At 38.0% G+C, this 18649-nt stretch overlaps 5 protein-coding genes across 5 annotated transcripts; 2 read left to right on the forward strand and 3 right to left on the reverse strand. All coding sequences in view use genetic code 12, as the record gives it.

Annotated features, from left to right (window-relative positions):
- Nucleotides 1–2973: 2973 nt before the first annotated feature.
- RJT20DRAFT_145574 (major viral coat protein) lies at nucleotides 2974–4692 on the forward strand (the record flags this gene model as incomplete). The annotated part of the gene is made up of 9 exons (XM_064918807.1): nucleotides 2974–3601; nucleotides 3632–3699; nucleotides 3721–3782; nucleotides 3813–4091; nucleotides 4116–4160; nucleotides 4188–4449; nucleotides 4474–4515; nucleotides 4546–4632; nucleotides 4660–4692. 9 exons carry the CDS (start codon nucleotides 2974–2976, stop codon nucleotides 4690–4692), a joined length of 1506 nt encoding a protein of 501 aa, XP_064774637.1.
- Nucleotides 4693–7433: 2741 nt separating this feature from the next.
- Nucleotides 7434–9383, reverse strand: RJT20DRAFT_147959 (uncharacterized protein; the record flags this gene model as incomplete). Its single annotated transcript, XM_064918952.1, has 1 exon — nucleotides 7434–9383. The coding sequence occupies exon 1, from the start codon at nucleotides 9057–9059 to the stop codon at nucleotides 7434–7436; it is 1626 nt and encodes a 541-aa protein (XP_064774638.1). The 5' UTR covers nucleotides 9060–9383.
- Nucleotides 9384–12285: 2902 nt separating this feature from the next.
- SYN8 (syntaxin) lies at nucleotides 12286–13146 on the forward strand (the record flags this gene model as incomplete). The annotated part of the gene is made up of 1 exon (XM_064918394.1): nucleotides 12286–13146. One exon carries the CDS (start codon nucleotides 12286–12288, stop codon nucleotides 13144–13146), a length of 861 nt encoding a protein of 286 aa, XP_064774639.1.
- A 1069-nt stretch (nucleotides 13147–14215) lies between these two features.
- On the reverse strand, nucleotides 14216–14638 carry RJT20DRAFT_96284 (uncharacterized protein; the record flags this gene model as incomplete). The annotated part of the gene is made up of 1 exon (XM_064921625.1): nucleotides 14216–14638. One exon carries the CDS (start codon nucleotides 14636–14638, stop codon nucleotides 14216–14218), a length of 423 nt encoding a protein of 140 aa, XP_064774640.1.
- Nucleotides 14639–16215: 1577 nt separating this feature from the next.
- On the reverse strand, nucleotides 16216–18217 carry DPS1-1 (aspartate--tRNA ligase). The gene has a single exon (XM_064920221.1). The coding sequence runs from the start codon at nucleotides 18024–18026 to the stop codon at nucleotides 16320–16322; it is 1707 nt and encodes a 568-aa protein (XP_064774641.1). The 5' UTR covers nucleotides 18027–18217; the 3' UTR covers nucleotides 16216–16319.
- Nucleotides 18218–18649: the final 432 nt, after the last annotated feature.

Genomic DNA, 18649 nt, shown 5'->3' on the forward strand with positions numbered 1-18649 from the left:
CATACTTGCGCAAAGCGGACAAAATAACACGAGCCTTCGGCATTTTAAAGCCTTTAGGTTTTGAATGCCACAAGTCCAAATCATTAATTGGCTTCCTATATCTATAAAAGACTTCAGAGCATAACATAGAACTGTTGAAATCAACCTTAAAGTTAGTCTGAGCCTTCCACTCTCCCATCATGAACAACACAATTCTTGCTTCCTCGATATCAAGTCCTCGAAGATCAATATATGGAGAAGATGAAGTTGGGAAGAAATCATTGACGTATTCAAATTTCGGATATCCTTTCTTTTCGATACCTCCCGGCCATGACAACTTTGCGCTACCGTCAGGAAATGGAAGAATATTGTTGACATCTACCTCCCAAGTTTTATTATTGAGAGGAAGAAATCTTCCCTTTTGAAATTCTCCCTTCTCTTGTAAGTCAATCAATACATATAGACGTAATATATTGATAAGAAGAGCAACATGGTTGTCATACCAAACTGTGGACGAAAATTCCTCAAAATGGTCTTCTATACTTGACATTGGTAGACCAGTTAGTATCTTCGCTTGTAGTTTAATATTATCCAAACATAGACCACCATCCATTGTCAAGAACAACTTGCTTAAGCCATCAAGAGAGCTTCCACTCTGGGAAAATTTCAGCTTCACTAAACCCAACCACGTAAAGCCTTGACATGCCTCAAATATTTTACTTTGTATGGAGTCTGAACAAACGGCTTTTAAAAGAATTTTCAAGAAGACAATAGTATGGCCATGATCTTGTTTGGGAGAATAACAATTAATACCAGTGTAAAGCATCTTGATTGCAGACCACCATATGATAAAACTCCGTTGGAAGACTTCGAAGCAGTGAGAAATCTATTTAAACAAGATATAATAAACAAGATATAAATATGAGGATTATAAAGTCCTAAATATAGTTGAACTAATAAAGATATGGTTTCTATTTATATGGAATTACATGAATTCCATACACCCATACTTATCAAAGAAAGATGAATTTATAAAAACCCTTGTATGATTATAAGTTATACAGCTCTCTCTCTGCTCATAACAATGGCTACTATTGAATTTCTTTGCTTGTCTGTTTCCAAAATGTTTTTCGTTCGGAATGGACAAGAGTATATACAGGAATAACATTCAATATATGCAGGTAGTTGATTTCCTTGGTTAAATTCCGAAGTCCATTCCTGAAGTGCAGTCAATATATATAATATATATAATGGAACATAGAAACTTGTTTGTGTGAATATTGATACCTCGATATCTCTCATTCCCATCATACTATCGAAATCATCCCGTATCCTTCTGTCTCTACAGAAGTTAATCTAGGCAATCCTGCATAATATACATTTCCAAATTCAACAGTGTCCTAATAAAGACAATTATACTTATAGTATGAAGCAGGAATCTCATCTTCCTGTTTTTTTGCTTCCAAATTAATATATTGGAGTCAACTTCGCCTAAAGTATGTATAATTTCAATCGGATTTTCTTCCTTGGGTTCTTGAGTCGAAAGTAGCAAACTGCGATGGAAACTTATGGGATCCAGATATGTTTCTTACGCGAAAAGACCAGATAGTCTTTCCAATTGCCGTATGCGGCAATCAAAGAAAGACTCTACTACATTTGATGAGCGATAAGTGATGTATATTCAAAGCCGAATCATACTCATGTATCTAAATGGAGTAATATACTATTTCATACAATTAACCTAAAACCTAAAATAGTCTACAGGCTTAATAAAAACCCTCGATACTGTATCAGACCACCAGTGCGCCTACTATCTCGATACTGACCACGTAAATATTTGTTTCTATGTCCTTCATTTAGATTTAGTAGAATAGAGGGGTCGTGAGTCCAGGTTACAATCTTACTATCATTATCGGTCGGTAGCTTTAAATGCACCGTGTATTTGCGTTCAAGAGCTGTGTACTTTTACTGTCGAACATCATCCATAAGCCTCTTAAAGGGGCTACGATGCAGTGGCCTACGGATTCTTAACATCTCCAAAGCCTATCAGGGCGATACAGTGCTTTCATTTTTTATTCAAAGAAGTGACCGGATGGTATGAACCATTTCCGGTTCAAATATAAATGAAACACTGCAGGAAGCGCGCTCTTTTTGAACAGTAGAATCGTCAAATGTTCTTTGTGTAGGACAAATTGATGTGTCCATTTATATTTGTTTTCGAATTTTTTTTTGATTTATAGAGAAATAGACACAGTCATAATTTATCTATGTACACTACCAACTCTTCTTATTTGTTTTTTTTGCGCACTTGCAGTCACGTTTTAAGCCATCAAGTTAATCAATAACTGGGCTCAAGACATGCTATCTCTATGGTGGTTTTTGTTAGGTCCCGTGCCGTACGGTTGAAGTGATGAAGTACGCATACCTTTTTTTAAATATGGTGCTGACTCCATTTTTTTACGTGTTATTTGACAGAATTTACTCGTTGTTGCAGTTACCGATACTATCCCATTCCGAGAGTTGCGAAGTTGCAGTTGCATTAATAGTTCAATTGGCGTCTTGCGTCACGATTTGCATTTCATTTTGGCGAACAGTCGGTTTAGAAGCTAAAATTAACTTTACATATTAGATGCAACCTATCGGCCGCCTATTCCAACTGAACATAATAGAAGTACATGAATATCCCTGATTTTGTAAACCTGATTCTTCCACAGAATACTTTCCATGAATTATACCTATCAGGCGTAGACCTACCTCATGCTTTACCATGTTTATACACATCGACAATGAGTTTTTGCATTCTGATAAACTACTTATCAAAAAAAGGATAACTAAATGCCAACAATGACATGCGGATGATTTGTACAGATTGTGAAAGTCAAGTACAGGTGCTCAATATTAGGCTTTTTACTATTTAAGGGAAATAATTCTCCAGACGAACACAACTTCAGAAATTCATCTCACAATGACTGACTATATTGCAATTATCTTGCAATGATTTCTACTTTAGCCCTGGCAAACTCAAGAATGCTTGGCTTTCATCCATTTCAATCTCAAGGACAAAGCTCGTTTTTGTCGGAAGTGGAAGTAAGCTTTAATGATAAAACGAGAACTTTTAAAGGCAAAAGTAGCTTCATCTGGTTAGGCGAAGTTGTTGCCAAGATTCTCGCAAGCGAAACGACTGATTTGGACAAGGAAGAATTGGGTTGCAAAAATCCGAAAGTTGGCCAAAGAACTGGAAATTCCCCAAGTCAGCATTCATTGTTAATGAATTTAATGAGATGCTACCAACTTACACTCCTCAACGAAAAGGGAGACATAACAAAAGCAGAAAATGTCGAGTATAATGACGGGCACAGTACAGCGCATATTGTATGGTCCAGAGCAGTCGGCGAAGCGTGGAATTGGCCAAACTCTTCATCACCCGACGATTATCCTATGCTTATTCCAGTTGATACAATATCGGAGCAAAGCCATTCTACAGTCTTAGATTTCACGGGACTCACCGACGAAGAAATCACAATAATATGGCGTATGTGTTCCAAATGGTGCCCGAGTACAAATTTTAAACTTGATTTTGGTCTTCCTAAGTTAGCTTCACGTATCTACTGCAAAACAGGTCGTAAGATGCCCAAATTTTTCAACATGGAAGACATTCCAACTCGCTTTACAAAAAATGTCCCCAAATCTGACAAGATTTGGAACCTTATTGTCAAATATGTTAGAAGAAATCGATTAGAGTTGCAGGCTCATTCATCTTGTTTAGCAATAAGTCAAGTAATGCTCTCGTTGCTTCCGGACACGTTAGAGGGCTTATCCTTCTTGATGGAAAGGGTGGAAATAAACATTCCTCCTCTCTTTTCCTCAGGACAATCTTGCAACCAAGAGGAAACAAGTGCAAACTTGTTTTACAATTGGAGAAAGATTGAGAAATACCCAGCAATAATCTTCAATTATGCACTTTTCATTGCGAACTGCTTTCCTATTGGATTAATGAAACGGGAATTATACCCGTTGGAAGGGATTTCCGAGCAAAACTTGATGAATGCCTTGGTATCCTATGCAACAGGGGTCACAATGGCAGGTTTTGATAATGCGAATCTATTTGTTTCGTACCCTAATTTGGTCGATACAAGAAATAAGGTGTTTTCCGTCAAAGCCATTGTAAAAGAAACAAACGGGTACCTGGTAGAGAATGATATAGTAAGTTGCTTTTGCTTTCCATGCTTTGGAAATCCATACTTATTTTATCCCCTACTTACATTCAAAAATGAAATTGAACAAGGAACACCTCACGAAAGCGTGTTCTTTTTGAAAAAGCTGGTAATAGAAAACGGAAATTGTATCATGAAATTACTGGATGCTTGGAGTTATGCATGGATTTATCGTATTGCTGGTTACGATTGCCATATTAAAATGGAAAATTCGTATCTTTTTAAAGCATTTGCACCGAATGAGTCTTCTTGGACTGTAATGTATCTTGCGAACAAGCAGAAAACAGATAGGTTGGTTGAAGTTAATGTTACGATTACCAAAGTTGAAAAGAGAGACAAAACTTTCTTGGAGCTACCAGATTTTACAAAGCCGAATTTTGAACCTTTTGGAGTCGAAATTGTTGTCAAAAACAAATATCCAATCAACACTCAAACGCATGTATTGAAAATACAGAATTGGGACGAGCTTCTTAAAGATGCGAGGCAACAAAAGACATGATTGGTTAAGTCGAACAATCTTGGCATGAAACAGTATTGATATATACTTATGCTCTTAAATTTGCAATAGTAATGAATAGCAAACGAACATCAAAATAAGTATAAAACGAATGACTGATGTAGTACTTTCTGAACTTGATCAAGGGAAAAATTTATAACCAGAGATAGGATTGTCTTTTGTAGACATTCTTATGATCCAAATCTCGTTGAGTATTTCTATTTACCGATTTCAGAGGACTTATCTATTGACGAGGGGCAGCATCATACTGGTCTTTATCATCATGGCAAGAGACAGTAGCTCCTCAGAAGTAGAAGCAAATACAAGCAGGGTGACCTTCAACGTCTAGGACCAGAAACTTCGGATTGCACATGAATGATTGGAATATACTGGATATCATTATTATGCAAGATACTTTCAACTATGTGACTCCTGTTATGCAAGATAAAATAATTACACGATTATAAGGGTTAAAAAAGATGTTCAGCCACATGCCATGACTTTGCATGGGAATCCATCATTTCATATGTGTGTGAATTTAAATATATATCGGATAACTTTTGCTTGTAAGGTGGCAATACTTGCACTAGCTCTTTGAATTAAGACCTAGTAAGCTAGTTAATAAGAATGACAAGTTGTCACCAGTAAGATCATGAGGCTTCCCCAAACGTGTCTCGAAAAACTCTTCAACTTTCCATAATGGAGAAAAGTCATTTTCAAGATACTGGAGATGTTCCCCAGTGAAGACAATAAGCTCCAGCTCCCATGGAATTACAATTCCATGTAGACTTGACCGCACTCTACGCAATATAAGACAATCCAAGGTTCTAGGAAAACCCAATGAATCCAACGGATCAGCGTTAACTTCCAGTGATAGTAGTTTCGTAAAGTTTAACGGCCATTGAATTTCTGATTTGATATTGAAATGACAATAGCCATATATGTAAAGTTCTCGTAGACTTGAGGGAACTGTAAAGTTGTCACCAAACAAGCACCCGAGTTCGAGCTTGCAAGACTCTAGATGGCCCTGATTCTGTTTCATTTGAGTTCTTGCCCTTGTACTACGTGGTATGTCACTATCCCGGGTCTTAGTGTAAGAACTTTTAAGCAAGAGTAGCTATGCAACGAATTGATCAAATTAAGGAACGGAACCCAATCCAGATTGTTCTCATAAGAAAATGAAAGCATTCGCCTAGCAAGAACTAGTTCATGAATACAGATGGGGAATAAAATTTTGCACAGATTGTCCTGAAACTCCACGACGATTTCATGTAACTTGAGATTAGTCATATCAATAAGCTTAGTGTTCTTGATGCTGGGAAGAAGTTGCAAATCTTTTATTGCTGCTGGAAGCTCTAGAAATATAGTCGTAGTTCGATCTAATCTTGCTGGAAAGTCTTGAATATTGGAGCAATCCCTAAATGATGCAACAAGACTATGCAAGCTTGAAGGTAGCTCTTTGAAACTTTTCAAAGGGAGTAAAATTCTAGAGCAATCAAGACCACTCAAATAAGGAAAGTGCTTTCTATAGCAAGAGACACCTCTAGCTTCAAAAGCAATTAGCTCGCTTGACGTGAAACCTTTCGGAAATCTATTGTCGTGGTGTATTCGAGTCATCATCTTTTCAAGTCCCTGCTCGAGGGCATGATAACATTGGTGATCCCCACACTTTGCAATAATGACTTCTATACAATAGTTGAAACTTGGAATGGCTGTAACAAAAGCAGATAAGTATAAAACAATCTTTGTTTGGGAAGTGTACTCTGGGATTTTACTATGGAATAATATTAGGTCTATATCAAAGATGTGCAATTCTAGACGTGAGTACTGACAAGGCAATTTGATAAATTCGGATGGGCTAATGTTAATGTTACTATTAATGCAACTAGGTAATAAGGTCAATCCTGAATGTAGGCAAATATTTACTGTTATAGGAGTCATCGCTTGTGTAAGCCAAGATATGATATAGTTTCCATGACTCAAGGTATATTTTGTTGAACTATTCACACTTTTCAAACTTCTGACAATGAGTTCTTGAGGAAGATCACTTAAAGCTTCATACAAGAACTTCTCACTCATGTTCTAATTTATAAAGAAGTAAAGTATATTAAGTAAAGAGCAAGCTGGGTCTCTTTATATAGAAAGATCACAATATATAGGTATAGCTACAATACTTGCTTTTCCCTCTCCAAATACTTCTCTTCCCTAGAGCTTCCTTCGTCAATCAAGTGGGATCCTGATATGTCGATTTTTCGCTATAACTTCCTCATGTAAAATCTTTCAGGATAATTTTAGTTACTTGAACAAGTACGCATTATATCATCATAGATTAGGAATAAATACAGAGATACATACTGAAATCCGACTTGCACTCAGTGCCCAGGGTTTTGGAATCTCGTGCCTTGTGCCAGCGATGGGATTTGTATATGGGGAAACTGGCCTGCCGTGATTTCAACTGGATAAAGTTTTTGATACAGAAATAATCTATGCACAATGAATTGAACATGAAGTTGCGGCAAGATGGCGCCTTCCTACATATCTCGTACCCCTTCTATCATGAAGCTTATCTAGCACATCTCATATACATTCAAAATATACCCCAACCTGTATGTAATGCTTATCTTTCTTTATTTTCTATGAAGTTTCTTACAGTTTAAATTTGCAATTCTTGAGCCTGCACATACAAATGCATAATGCATGCATTGCTGCTTTCACTTTCCTAAAATGCGCTTCAGTTCACTCCATCAGCTCATGTCGAGGCCGAGAAGATGTGAATTGAAAACCAGACCATGGCCACTATTAGATTGATGTTGTCTACAAATATAGTCGATGTAGTCTTCGAGTACCCAATGTGGACCAGATATTGCCCAAATGTTCTGAAGTTGTGACGTCGAGAATTCGAAACAACCCTTCTGTGAAGTTTTTACTCCACGTATAGATGATATCACTTTGTTCAAAATTAGACAACAAAAGCTATTTGGAAATTTAAATGAGAGCAAGTCGTCGGCTAACAACTCCAGCAAGACAAGCTTCATCAAGTTAGGAGGGAATTGAAAATCCGATTTGATATTGACCATGTGGTGACCGCAGATGTTAAGTTCCTGTAATCCTGTTGGAAACACAAAGTTGTAGCAAGAATGGTACAGAGATCCATGCTTAGAAAACTCGATACGCCAGCTATGTTTGTGGAGCGTATGCTTAACCATGGGTCCTATGACTCCTCCCTGCGTATTGCCAATGTTTAGCGTTAGTATTTTCAAACTAGGATAATTTTGCAAAGAATTTATTGAATGGATGAAACTCAGCCAGTCTTGAAGACCATCAAACAAGTTATCAACTTGGACAAAAGTTCTATCAAGAACAATTTCATGGATACACTTTGGGAATAGGATTATGCACAGATTCTGTTGATACTCTACTATAATTTTACGCAACTTGGAATTTCTAAAGTCCATTGTTTCAAAGCCTTTCACCAGATGCACAAAGCGTAGCTCTTGCAATGCTGCTGGAAATTCTGGTGCAATATTCGGACCTATTCCTGACTCCTCAAGTTCAATATCAAGAACTTTCAAATTCTTTGGAAGGAGTTTGAGTGCACTAAAAGGGATTCCATTAAAATGTTGTCTAATCCCAGCAATGTAAGGGAAGTACTTTTTATAGCAAGTAATATCTAAGGCATCGAATGTAGCTACCCGGAAATTTTTTGATTCCTTAGGGAACATACTGTTATTGAGCAAACTATTCTTGAGCTTTTCAAGGCCATGTTCTGGACTCTTGTTACGTGCTGGCTTTAAATCGTTAAAAACGACAACTTGTATGTTATAATGAATTTTGGGAATAAGTGCTACGCCATCAGATAAGTACAACATAATCTTTGTTTTGGAAAGATATTGAGGGATATTGAGATGAAGTAAGATGAGATCTATATTGAAGATGTGTAACCTAAGATTTGAACTTAAGGAAGGCATTTTAACATAGTCGACAATGCTAACTTCATAACTACTATCATTTGTCCAAGATGGCAAACGAGTGGTAGTAATTGATGTATTTCCATGCCTTATTTTGAAGTTTATGGGAGCCACTTCTCTAGCAAGCTTGAAAAACATGTTGTTTGCTATGCACAAGGATTGTAATGTTGGCTCATTCACACGTTGCAAACATTGGAGTATGACGTTTCGAGGAAGGTTTCTTAACAAATGACACAAGAACTCATGCATTTTTATATCTACGTATATTAAAGTTGACACAAGGGTAAGAAGTGTCCACATTTTTATCCATTTTGATACCAATAACGTGGAGAAAACATCATTTATAAATTCAATATGATGGAACCAGCCACTATTGCACAAGTACATGCTGTCCTGGGTCATTTTCCTAAAACTTTCCTTTTTGAGTGCTACTTACGTTCATTCCTGATATGTAGCTACTATAACTTCCTAAGAACATTTTAGTTTGACGAATATACAAGTCACTGCATCTAGCTGTGCTACTCCCGGGGGAAGAGTACTTTTGCTTGGTCCATCCACTAAACTATAGATGGTTTTAACTTTATTGATGAAAATAAGTATGTCTTAACTCTGCCCTATTAAAATGTTGTTGTGATATAGTCCTCCACGGTCTCAGATCTTTTTGGTTGCAAAAATAGCCTCAAACATCTTTTCTTGATATGCTTCATAGTTTTCGCTCCAGTGCTCCCCTCAGGTTTCATGTCATGTTATGCAAGTACGTGATATTTCGGAGTTCAATTTCAGAGCCTAAGCATCACTAAGTTATCATAATTGGAATGCGCAAGACTTCACTAGACTATTAAATTACAATTTGGCTCATATTGATAAACTGGGTAACGTAACCAGGGAATATGCTGCGTTGTAACAGGATTTGAAGGAAAACAAGATACAGGACCCGAAATATCGAGCGAAAATCAAAGATAAACACGATATGATATTCAATCCGGAGATGCTTATCACGGTCAAAACTCCCTTCTTACCGGAATGAGCCAAGTCTCGGTTTTACGTATCTTCAGTCCATACAGACAGAGATGACTGGGGTTATCATTAATCCTATTACTTTCACACAACTTAAGTAGCGGGAGTGAGGAAGTAATTTACAAGAAGTAAGAAATCTTGTAGAATGATAGAAGCCGAAATGGAATATAAAATACCAGTAAAGTCCCATTTCAATATTTAGGTTTATATACTTCTTTAGAGTCTCTACAATAAACATTGTTATACAGAAAAACCGGATCTACAATAGGCTTCTACCTGTATACAATAAAGCACTGCACTACGAGGATTAGGGCCTCACATGACCCACGATCTTAAAGGAAACAATAGCAGTTACTTTGAACATGATAATCCATTTGTGAGTATGTTTTTTGGGCTATCCTGAACTTAAGCTTTCAAAGATCATTGTGTTCATTACCCGATATAACTAACGTCTTAACCTACCTTCGGGTCCTATCTTCGCTTCTTTAATGGCTTTCTATACGACAATGCTGCGGTACGAGTATTCATTGGAACGGCCGAGATAGGCGCTACCATAATTGAGGATGTAGCTGCGAAAAGTGACTGGCGTTTACAAAAGCTCTGGCGGTTGATTTTTCTATGTTTCTACTTTCATAACGACTCCCCTGGAAGTAAGCATTAACACAAACCGATAATGTCTGTCCAACAAGGTACACAAGAAGACATTTCGGGCAATAAGAGAGACAGGGGGAACGATGTCAATATGAGTGGTGGTCACGATTTCAATTCTTATTTAAACACCTATAATTTCGACACTGCCGAAAATGATCAGAGAAGTGAAGTTGTCCAAGATATTGACAACTCAGGAAATCCTGGCACAACCGCCCCCACTAGTGCTCAATCTCAAAGTAGTAAACGAATGAAGTTCATTAATAGGTCTGCTCAGGATTTTACCAACGTCTCAAACTCCACTACTGCAAATCCAATCGTCTTGAATACCGCCGCCCCCATCCAATCCATCAAGTTCTGGTTTGGTTCCCGAAGATGATCGTGTATCGAATCTTAACAATACGTATACGACCGGCTCCGTTACCAATCCACCAAGTTCTGGAGCAGCTCGTGAAAACGATCCTCTATCGAATCTGAACATCTCATCGGGAATGTTGATGAATCAAACTTTAATTGAATCAAAAGAGACGGTTTTTTATGTTTGTGGTAAATATCTTGACTGTACAAGGTTAGAAAAAGGAGTCTATTGGATGTATCTCTTAATTGTAATAAACATGCACAAGTGGATTCACGGATCAAATGCATGGGTTGACCTTTTCTTCAGAACTGCCATTTCTATTTCTGACAGCGTTATTGAAACCTTGAATTTTGCAATTAATTTGGCCAATAAGGAGGCCACCGATTGTGAGAACCGTAAGACAGGTATCGATTCTAATGACATAGTTCACGAGGACTTCCGTACCTTCTTTGTTGGTGTTAGTGATAAGTTAAAAATCGTCCAAAGGAAAATGATAGAAGAAACTCACCAGGTAGATTATGGGCCTTTGCCGGACCCACTAAACGCAACAGGAGAAAACCAACAAAAATCGCACCTTGAAGGGAGCAGCATATTCAATGTTTTAGTTGAGTATATGATGATTAATCTGCCATTCTTCAGTCCAAACGAGGCTCTTTGAGTATTGCTACTTGTTATGGACGTAAATGAAAGCAATATAAATTTCCTCTTCTTCATATCCTAGTGTTAAATATACATCATAGGTTACAGCATCGCAGTAGATCAGTTTATGTTCGTAGTATGTATCATTGAAGGAGTACTAGCATGTAGCAAATCAGGTAGATTGGAGGAGAGTGTTGCACTACACGTTTTTGTATGTGAGAACTTGACTTGTAGAAGATTATGGATGTTTTTCCTATGTCTTGCCAGTGTACCTTTCAGCCAGTAAGGAAATTCATTTCTGGATTTGCTTCATGGTGAACCAATGAAAGAGTATTTCTTAGGGTTGATAGGAATTCAAGTTAACCTCCAATTTATCTGTTTTTCAAGCTGTATCTTTTGTCCATTTAGCTCTATCACTTCAAGTCGAGCCCAAGAATCTAGTTTGACTATGGTAGAGCATAGTATATGTATGTACAGAACACACTGGAACAGGCTATTCATGAATTTTGGTATTCTCCACAACGAACTCTTCTTTTGATACAAAACTTCCTTGAAGTTGATTATAGAGGCTTTTCTGTTAAAAAGAAGTGTTTCTCAATGACCCACCCCCCATTACAACAGTATATTCCACCGGTTGCAAAAATCACCAACCGATTATGACCACCTGCACATATACCATTCAAGATTACATAAGCGATATCACTATTTGTCACTTTCAGTGAATATGACAGTATTGATAACAGATTAAAGAGTGGTTTTTATAGGTTTAAACTATAGACATTTGTTGAAATAGATTGTGATCTCGTTATATAGACTCAGTTTGATTTGGGATTAATTCTAAGAATATTTTGACCAGAAAACCCCGCAAACTCGTGGAGATTGTACTGCTATAAACTGCATTGGAACTATTAGAGTTAAGTACCATACCTGGTTGCCACTAAGTAATATACGTTCCGAAAGACCAAGATGGCACCATCGATTACCGAAGTAAAGTCCTCGAATGCCAAGATAGGTATATATCTTGAGGAGTTAGCGACTTCTTTGGAAGAACGTGAACGGTTGGTGAGTGTTCTCAAGCTTACACCATCTGCTAACGATAACTATGACTTGATTAGTCTATTACAAAAACTAGTAAAATACCTCAAGTATCTCCAGGACGATTTGAATTCATTGATACGAAAGGGAGACAATGTTGATCTATATACTGCTCAATTTGAGGAATCTGTTTCAAGGTACAATTCGCTTTATGACAAGTTATCTGAGGACTCTACCATAAGTGTGGAAGAATACGCTTTCGAGGCTTCCGAGTTTCCTCGTAGCCACAGTGTCACTAACGGCAGCGCCTTTGGAAATGGTTCTAGGAATGGGGCCAGAGATACGCTTCCGAAAACAGTCAGATTCCAAGAAGATATCATAGACGATAATGATAATTTTAGAAATGAACTTATGGGAACAAGGGCGTTCAAACCGTATAGCGATGAAGATCCAGCAAACATCACGGATTCCGAGTCATTCGATGCTCAGACCAATCAGCAATTATTTGCTCAGCACCAGCAAACCTTACTAGAACAAGATGAAAACCTTGATGTTCTTCACGAATCTATTAGTAGACTGCACGCCATGGGACAAACAATTAACACCGAGCTAGACGATCATTTGATTATATTGAATGATTTAGAGAGAGGGGTAGAAGACGCACATTATAGACTCAACACAGCTGCCAACCGCTTGCACGAATTCCGGAATAGGCTCCGAGAGAATGGTAGTTTGGTGACCATTGTCGTTCTTACAGTGATTTTGATCATGTTGTTAGTAGTGTTAAATTAACCATAATTGCTGATAACAATGAACACATAACAATGAACAGATAACAATGAACACTGAACTAAGTGGCCATTCTGTTACTATGTGCAATATTCATAGCACCGTTCAGTTAGAACACGGTTCCAACAGACATAAGTTTAGTTGTCTGACCACATCAATAGACGAAAACACAGAATGAATTTATTTTAGTGATATTCCTGAAAGCTCGGCGCCACCTCAGATGGATAAAATTCGTTATAGTTCCCTTACTATGAACTTCTTAAACCTATGATGTTGCGGGATCTCGAATTCGTTCTCCATTTTTTAAATTTGATTTAGAAACCCGAGAGAAGTATCTTAGTCTCTCAGGTTCTCAAACTTCTTGTAAACAGAGTTGCGGACTTTCTTCGCCGACTGAGATGGTTTCCTTTGCTTGGAGCTCTGGAAACCCTGAGTACTGCCTACAAAACTTGCTAATAATTGAAAGGAAGATTTGAGGAGAGCTTTCGAAGTAATTGAGTTTATATCAACAAAGCTTCGTCACTGTCTGCCACCTACATTGAGAAGAATCAATATTTAGACTTAAACTACTACTTGTAAACTTTATAGACGTCTCCTTCTTTACTACTGAAATATTCATTCTCATTCCTTCAATTGTCGTGATATTATTATTCTATATATGCGGAAACTTGCTATATCTTTCGGCAAAGTTCATATCTGTGCTTTACTAATGCTGAACATAAGGAGAAGTTGCATGACAAGTAGAAAGCTTTCACTTCTTCAAAAGAAGTGTATATAGACATCCGCTGAACACTTATTCGCAAGGTTAAAAGACAACTCTATATTTATACATGAATGACTTAGCATTGGATGAGTGACACAACTTTTTGTACTTTAGAACTTTTCATGATGAAACCATAGCCTCGATTATTTTATTACGGATTTTTTCCTGATCAAGATAAATTTCTGTTTAGACGTCTTCACGGCTGTCGAAGTACCTATCTACTTTTTCTACTTTCGTTGAATCACATTGTTTGGCGGCCTGCCACGTCTATTATACTGAAACTTACTGTATACTTGAACTGAATGCTGTCTAAAAGTTGAAATCGTCATTTTCCTCCTCCTCTTCGCTGAAAAACCAAATAAAGACGACAATATCGACATACACTATAAGACCTCCAAGAATGCTCATCACCATCGAGCCCAATTCAATCAAATGGGTGTGATAGAACGTCAATGGCAATGAAATACCACTGAGAATGAGGAAGCCTGTCAATGACTTGCAGAACTCCTGGACGGGCAGCGGTGTGTTTCCGTCATTATTATTGAATGTCAAGAAGTTGTCGCGTGAATTGTCGATGGAAGATGACACGATGTTAGGCAATGGCGCCAACAAGAATATTAGAATGACCCAAAGTGGTTTATAGTTATTGTACAAGGCGCATGACAACAAGATAAGAAGGAATCCTGAGGCAAGAAACGCTGAAAGAAAGATTATTTTGTTCAACGGATTCATTCCGCTCGTAGTCTTATATATACAAAATGGGACCGAGTATGCCTTTGCCTAGCTCAAGTAGATATTGAAAACAATACACTCTGTGATGATGAAGAAGCTTTAGAGGAACAGGTTCTTATGACCGTGTATATTTTAAGTATGGGGATATAATGTCGTTTTGAATGAGAGAAATGGGTGAATTAATGTCGCTGGAGTTGTAACGAGCACGACGACATTTTTAATATCACGTGGTAATTTTGAGGACTGGGTCGGATTATCATTAACTCTTCCAAAAGTCTAAGCCCAGCTAGTGACAGTGATATTAAATGGACAAACCAATTATAAATTCTTTAGTACTATCTTCATGCCAGAAAGGGTTCCGAGGTATGGTCCAGTAATAAACGGAGATTCTCTCCAGATTTTAGATGGGAATGACTTACGGTGTTGGAGGTCATGTGCGCACTAAGAATATATGCCTCGAAATAGCCCTCGTTTTGAAAGTATTTCCGACCCAATAGGTTGGGTAGTTGGCTAATATTTGGGTGCAAATTCCATCATTATAACAAACTGGAAACAATGAATATTTCTACACCATTGAGTTGAAATGAGACTTTTAAGGGGTCAACGAGTCATATGAAGGATTTTGTTATAGAATATCAACTGTTGGTGCCTTATTATAAGCAAAAATGAATTAGGCTCTATATGAATATCTCACAAGTGAACAATTACCTTAAACGGAACGAAATTCCTTCTGGTGCCAGAATAGTGATTTCTGTCGGTTCTATAGGAAAATGGCTTTACAGGATTAAAATTGTAAAGATATTTGACATTTTATAAAATAGGAGCCTTTTTATCTGGAGTGTTTGTGATAGAAATTCTAGATTTCGTTGTTTAGGAACGAATATTAGGCTTATCTATCAAATTGCTGCAAAGATATCAGACAGGCACACGAATTCCTCCAGAAGCTAAGTCATATTGCCGGAAGTGTGGATTGATACTAAGTGCCGAAAAATATAAGATTGCAACATTGCAAAAGTAGTTGATGTAGAATACTCGTGTTACAGAAACTATTTCTCTCATATAATTTGTATTTAATAGTTATACAGCGAGGTACATGACATCCTTAGGAAGTGCCTACAAAGTGACACTTTCCTCTGAAATTCTAAATGGCTACATTGAAATAGGAAAGGAAGAATAAATATACATATCGAAGTAATCTCTTTCGTCTGCAGTTTCCTTCTTGTTACTGCAACAACACGCTGCTTGAAAAGAGTACATTATTTGAACATAACCCGCAAGAATCGCTGGAAGCAAAATCTCGTTTTTTATATTTATGCTACCACTTGAAAAATCCCGAAGTAGTTATGGTGTTGGCTATGGGAATTATTGATAACCTTATATTCTTTCCCCAGTATATACTTTTTTTCAAGTAAGTCTTAATTTATGTCCACACACCAGTGATCTATTGGTTGTTTTTAATGTTATCTAATTTAATGAGAGTCTATCATCATTTGAACTAGGTGGGAAATGTCAACCATATATCGTTAGCAGACTTAAAAGACAAAGGCTTGAATAAATTGTCGGAGTCTTGAAAATGGTATCTACATATAAACACATGGAAGGTGTGCTCTACAGTATTGTCTCTTATTTCATTCTGTTGATTAAATGTTCTTAAAAATATACATAAACATAAATATATCAACTATGGTCTCAAACGCTTAGGATCTCTTGGGAACAACGAAGCACGACGAATGTTTTTCAAATCCAAGTAGAACATCACAACTCTCTCTAAACCGATACCACCACCGGCGTGAGGAGGACATCCGTACGAAAAAGCATCGACGTACTCATTCAAGCCTGGGACGCTAGGATCGACTTCGTGGGCAATGATTCTCTCTTTCAACAATTCCGGATCATGGATACGTTGGGCTCCAGATAAAATCTCTTCTCCTCTCATAAAGAAATCGTAGGAGTTAGAGTATCTTGGATCTTCTGGGTCTGGCATAGTGTAGAAAGGTCTCACAGCCAATGGGAATTTGTCCAATATGTAGAAGTCGGTGTCATACTTCTCTCTTACCAACTTACCCAACAATTTCTCGTTCTCGGTAGACAAGTCTTCGAAGTCATCAACATCTTTACCAGCAGCTCTCAACATTTCAATACCTTCCTTAAAGTGAAGCTTGACCATTTGACCGTTTTCTGGAACCTTGAAATCCTCAACTGGGAATTGTTTTCTAACAGTGGCGATTTCCTTTGCATATCTCTTCTTCAATTCAGAGAAGATGAAGACGAACAAGTCAGCTAAAACGGCAAGAACTTCGTCATAATGCTCCTCGAAAGCCATTTCCAAATCTAATCCAGTGAATTCTGTCATGTGACGATGGGTGTTAGAATTCTCAGCTCTGAAGACTGGGGCAATCTCGTAGACTTTCTCGAAATCAGCAGCAATCAATTGCTGCTTATACAATTGTGGAGATTGAGCCAAATAGGCTGATCCCTTAAAATAGTTGATTTCAAAGACGTTGGAACCACCCTCGGATGCAGCAGCAATGATCTTTGGAGTATGGATTTCAGTGAATCCTCTCTTAGACAAGAACTCTCTGAATAACTCACAAACACCGGATTGAATCTTGAAAATGGCCTGGTTAGTAGGGGTTCTCAAGTCAATGACTCTGGCATCCAATCTAGTGTCCAAGTTGACGATTGGCAATTTGAGCTCTTCGGCTTCAGCTTCAGATCTAGAGGCATCTTCAATCAATAAAGGCAATTGCTCTGGAGTCTCCTGGATAGTGTAAATCTTGGAAACGTGGACTTCAACATCTTGGACTGTGGATGACTTGATCAATTCGTCAACCTTCTTGACTGTTCCATGAACAACAACAATGGACTCTAAGTTGATGGAACCGGCCCACTTCACCATCTGCTTGGAGATGGCGTTAGAGTCGGTATCCTTGTTTGTTCTGACAAGAGTCTGAATCAAGTCTGATTGTTGTCTCAAGGTCAAGAAAAGCATGGTAGCACCCTGCTGTCTAGTGTTGTGCACTCTGGCTCTGAAGATGACTTGTTGGCCATCGTTGGCGGCGCTTAAATCCTTGATGTTGATTCTAACTTGGTTTGTCTTGACAGACGAGTTAATTAAAGGCAATTTACCATAGTTTTCCTTGGCTGGGTCATTAGCAGCTTGAGCCTCCTTTTCAGCTTTCTCCTTGGCCAATTGAGCCTCTCTTTCGGCCTTCTTTTGTGCCTTTTCTTGTTCCTTCTGTAACTTCTTCAACGCTTTCTTTGACAATGGCTTGCCGTCTTCACCCAAGATGACCGGCTCGGAACCCTCAGAAGCTGGGGTTTCAGCAGCCTGTGGGGCAGCCTCGGTAACAGTGAGCTTCTCTAATTCTTCAGCTGGTGCAGACATGGCTTTGATGAGCTGGAATTGACGTAAGAGTAGAAGTGTACTCTAACTTTAATTGAAAAATCCATCGAACATTTCTATGATCTCCTGACTCATATGTCGGAAAATTTTTGCGACGGAAGATTATGTAATGAGACGACTTAGGGTAGAAGAGTTAGACACTTCGCAGAAGAAGTTAGACATTCTCGCAGAAGAGTTGACAGAAAAGTTGACATGCCCGCATTTCTAAGAAGAGTTAGAGATTAGTACAGGAGGGGAGAGAGTAACTGATAGAGGGTGGAGGATGTTGGTAGGTGATTGTGATAGTTAGCGTTAGCTATTGATGGAAGCGAGGTGGTAATATATAAAATATAGATGCAGTGAACTTGAAGTACAAGAACTAGATTTTAAATCATAATTTCTAATATCTCATCTACGACGATGTTGTAGAAATGATACTCGGTGTTGCTTTTTGAACAGAAGATTGTAGGGAGCCATAAAGTAGCCCCACCAGAAATGCGCTCGCTGTGAAAAAGTTCCCAACGAAGACACGCAAAACTGTCAAAGTATTTTCTCCAGTTAGTATCACTATGGCATAATACATTCAGCATTATGGGATCGGCTTTCGTTCAAGATGCATAGGCAAA

This window comes from Scheffersomyces xylosifermentans, assembly GCF_036884685.1.
Source record: "Scheffersomyces xylosifermentans strain CBS 12540 chromosome Unknown RJT20scaffold_4, whole genome shotgun sequence".
Taxonomy (NCBI): Eukaryota; Fungi; Ascomycota; class Pichiomycetes; order Serinales; family Debaryomycetaceae; genus Scheffersomyces; species Scheffersomyces xylosifermentans.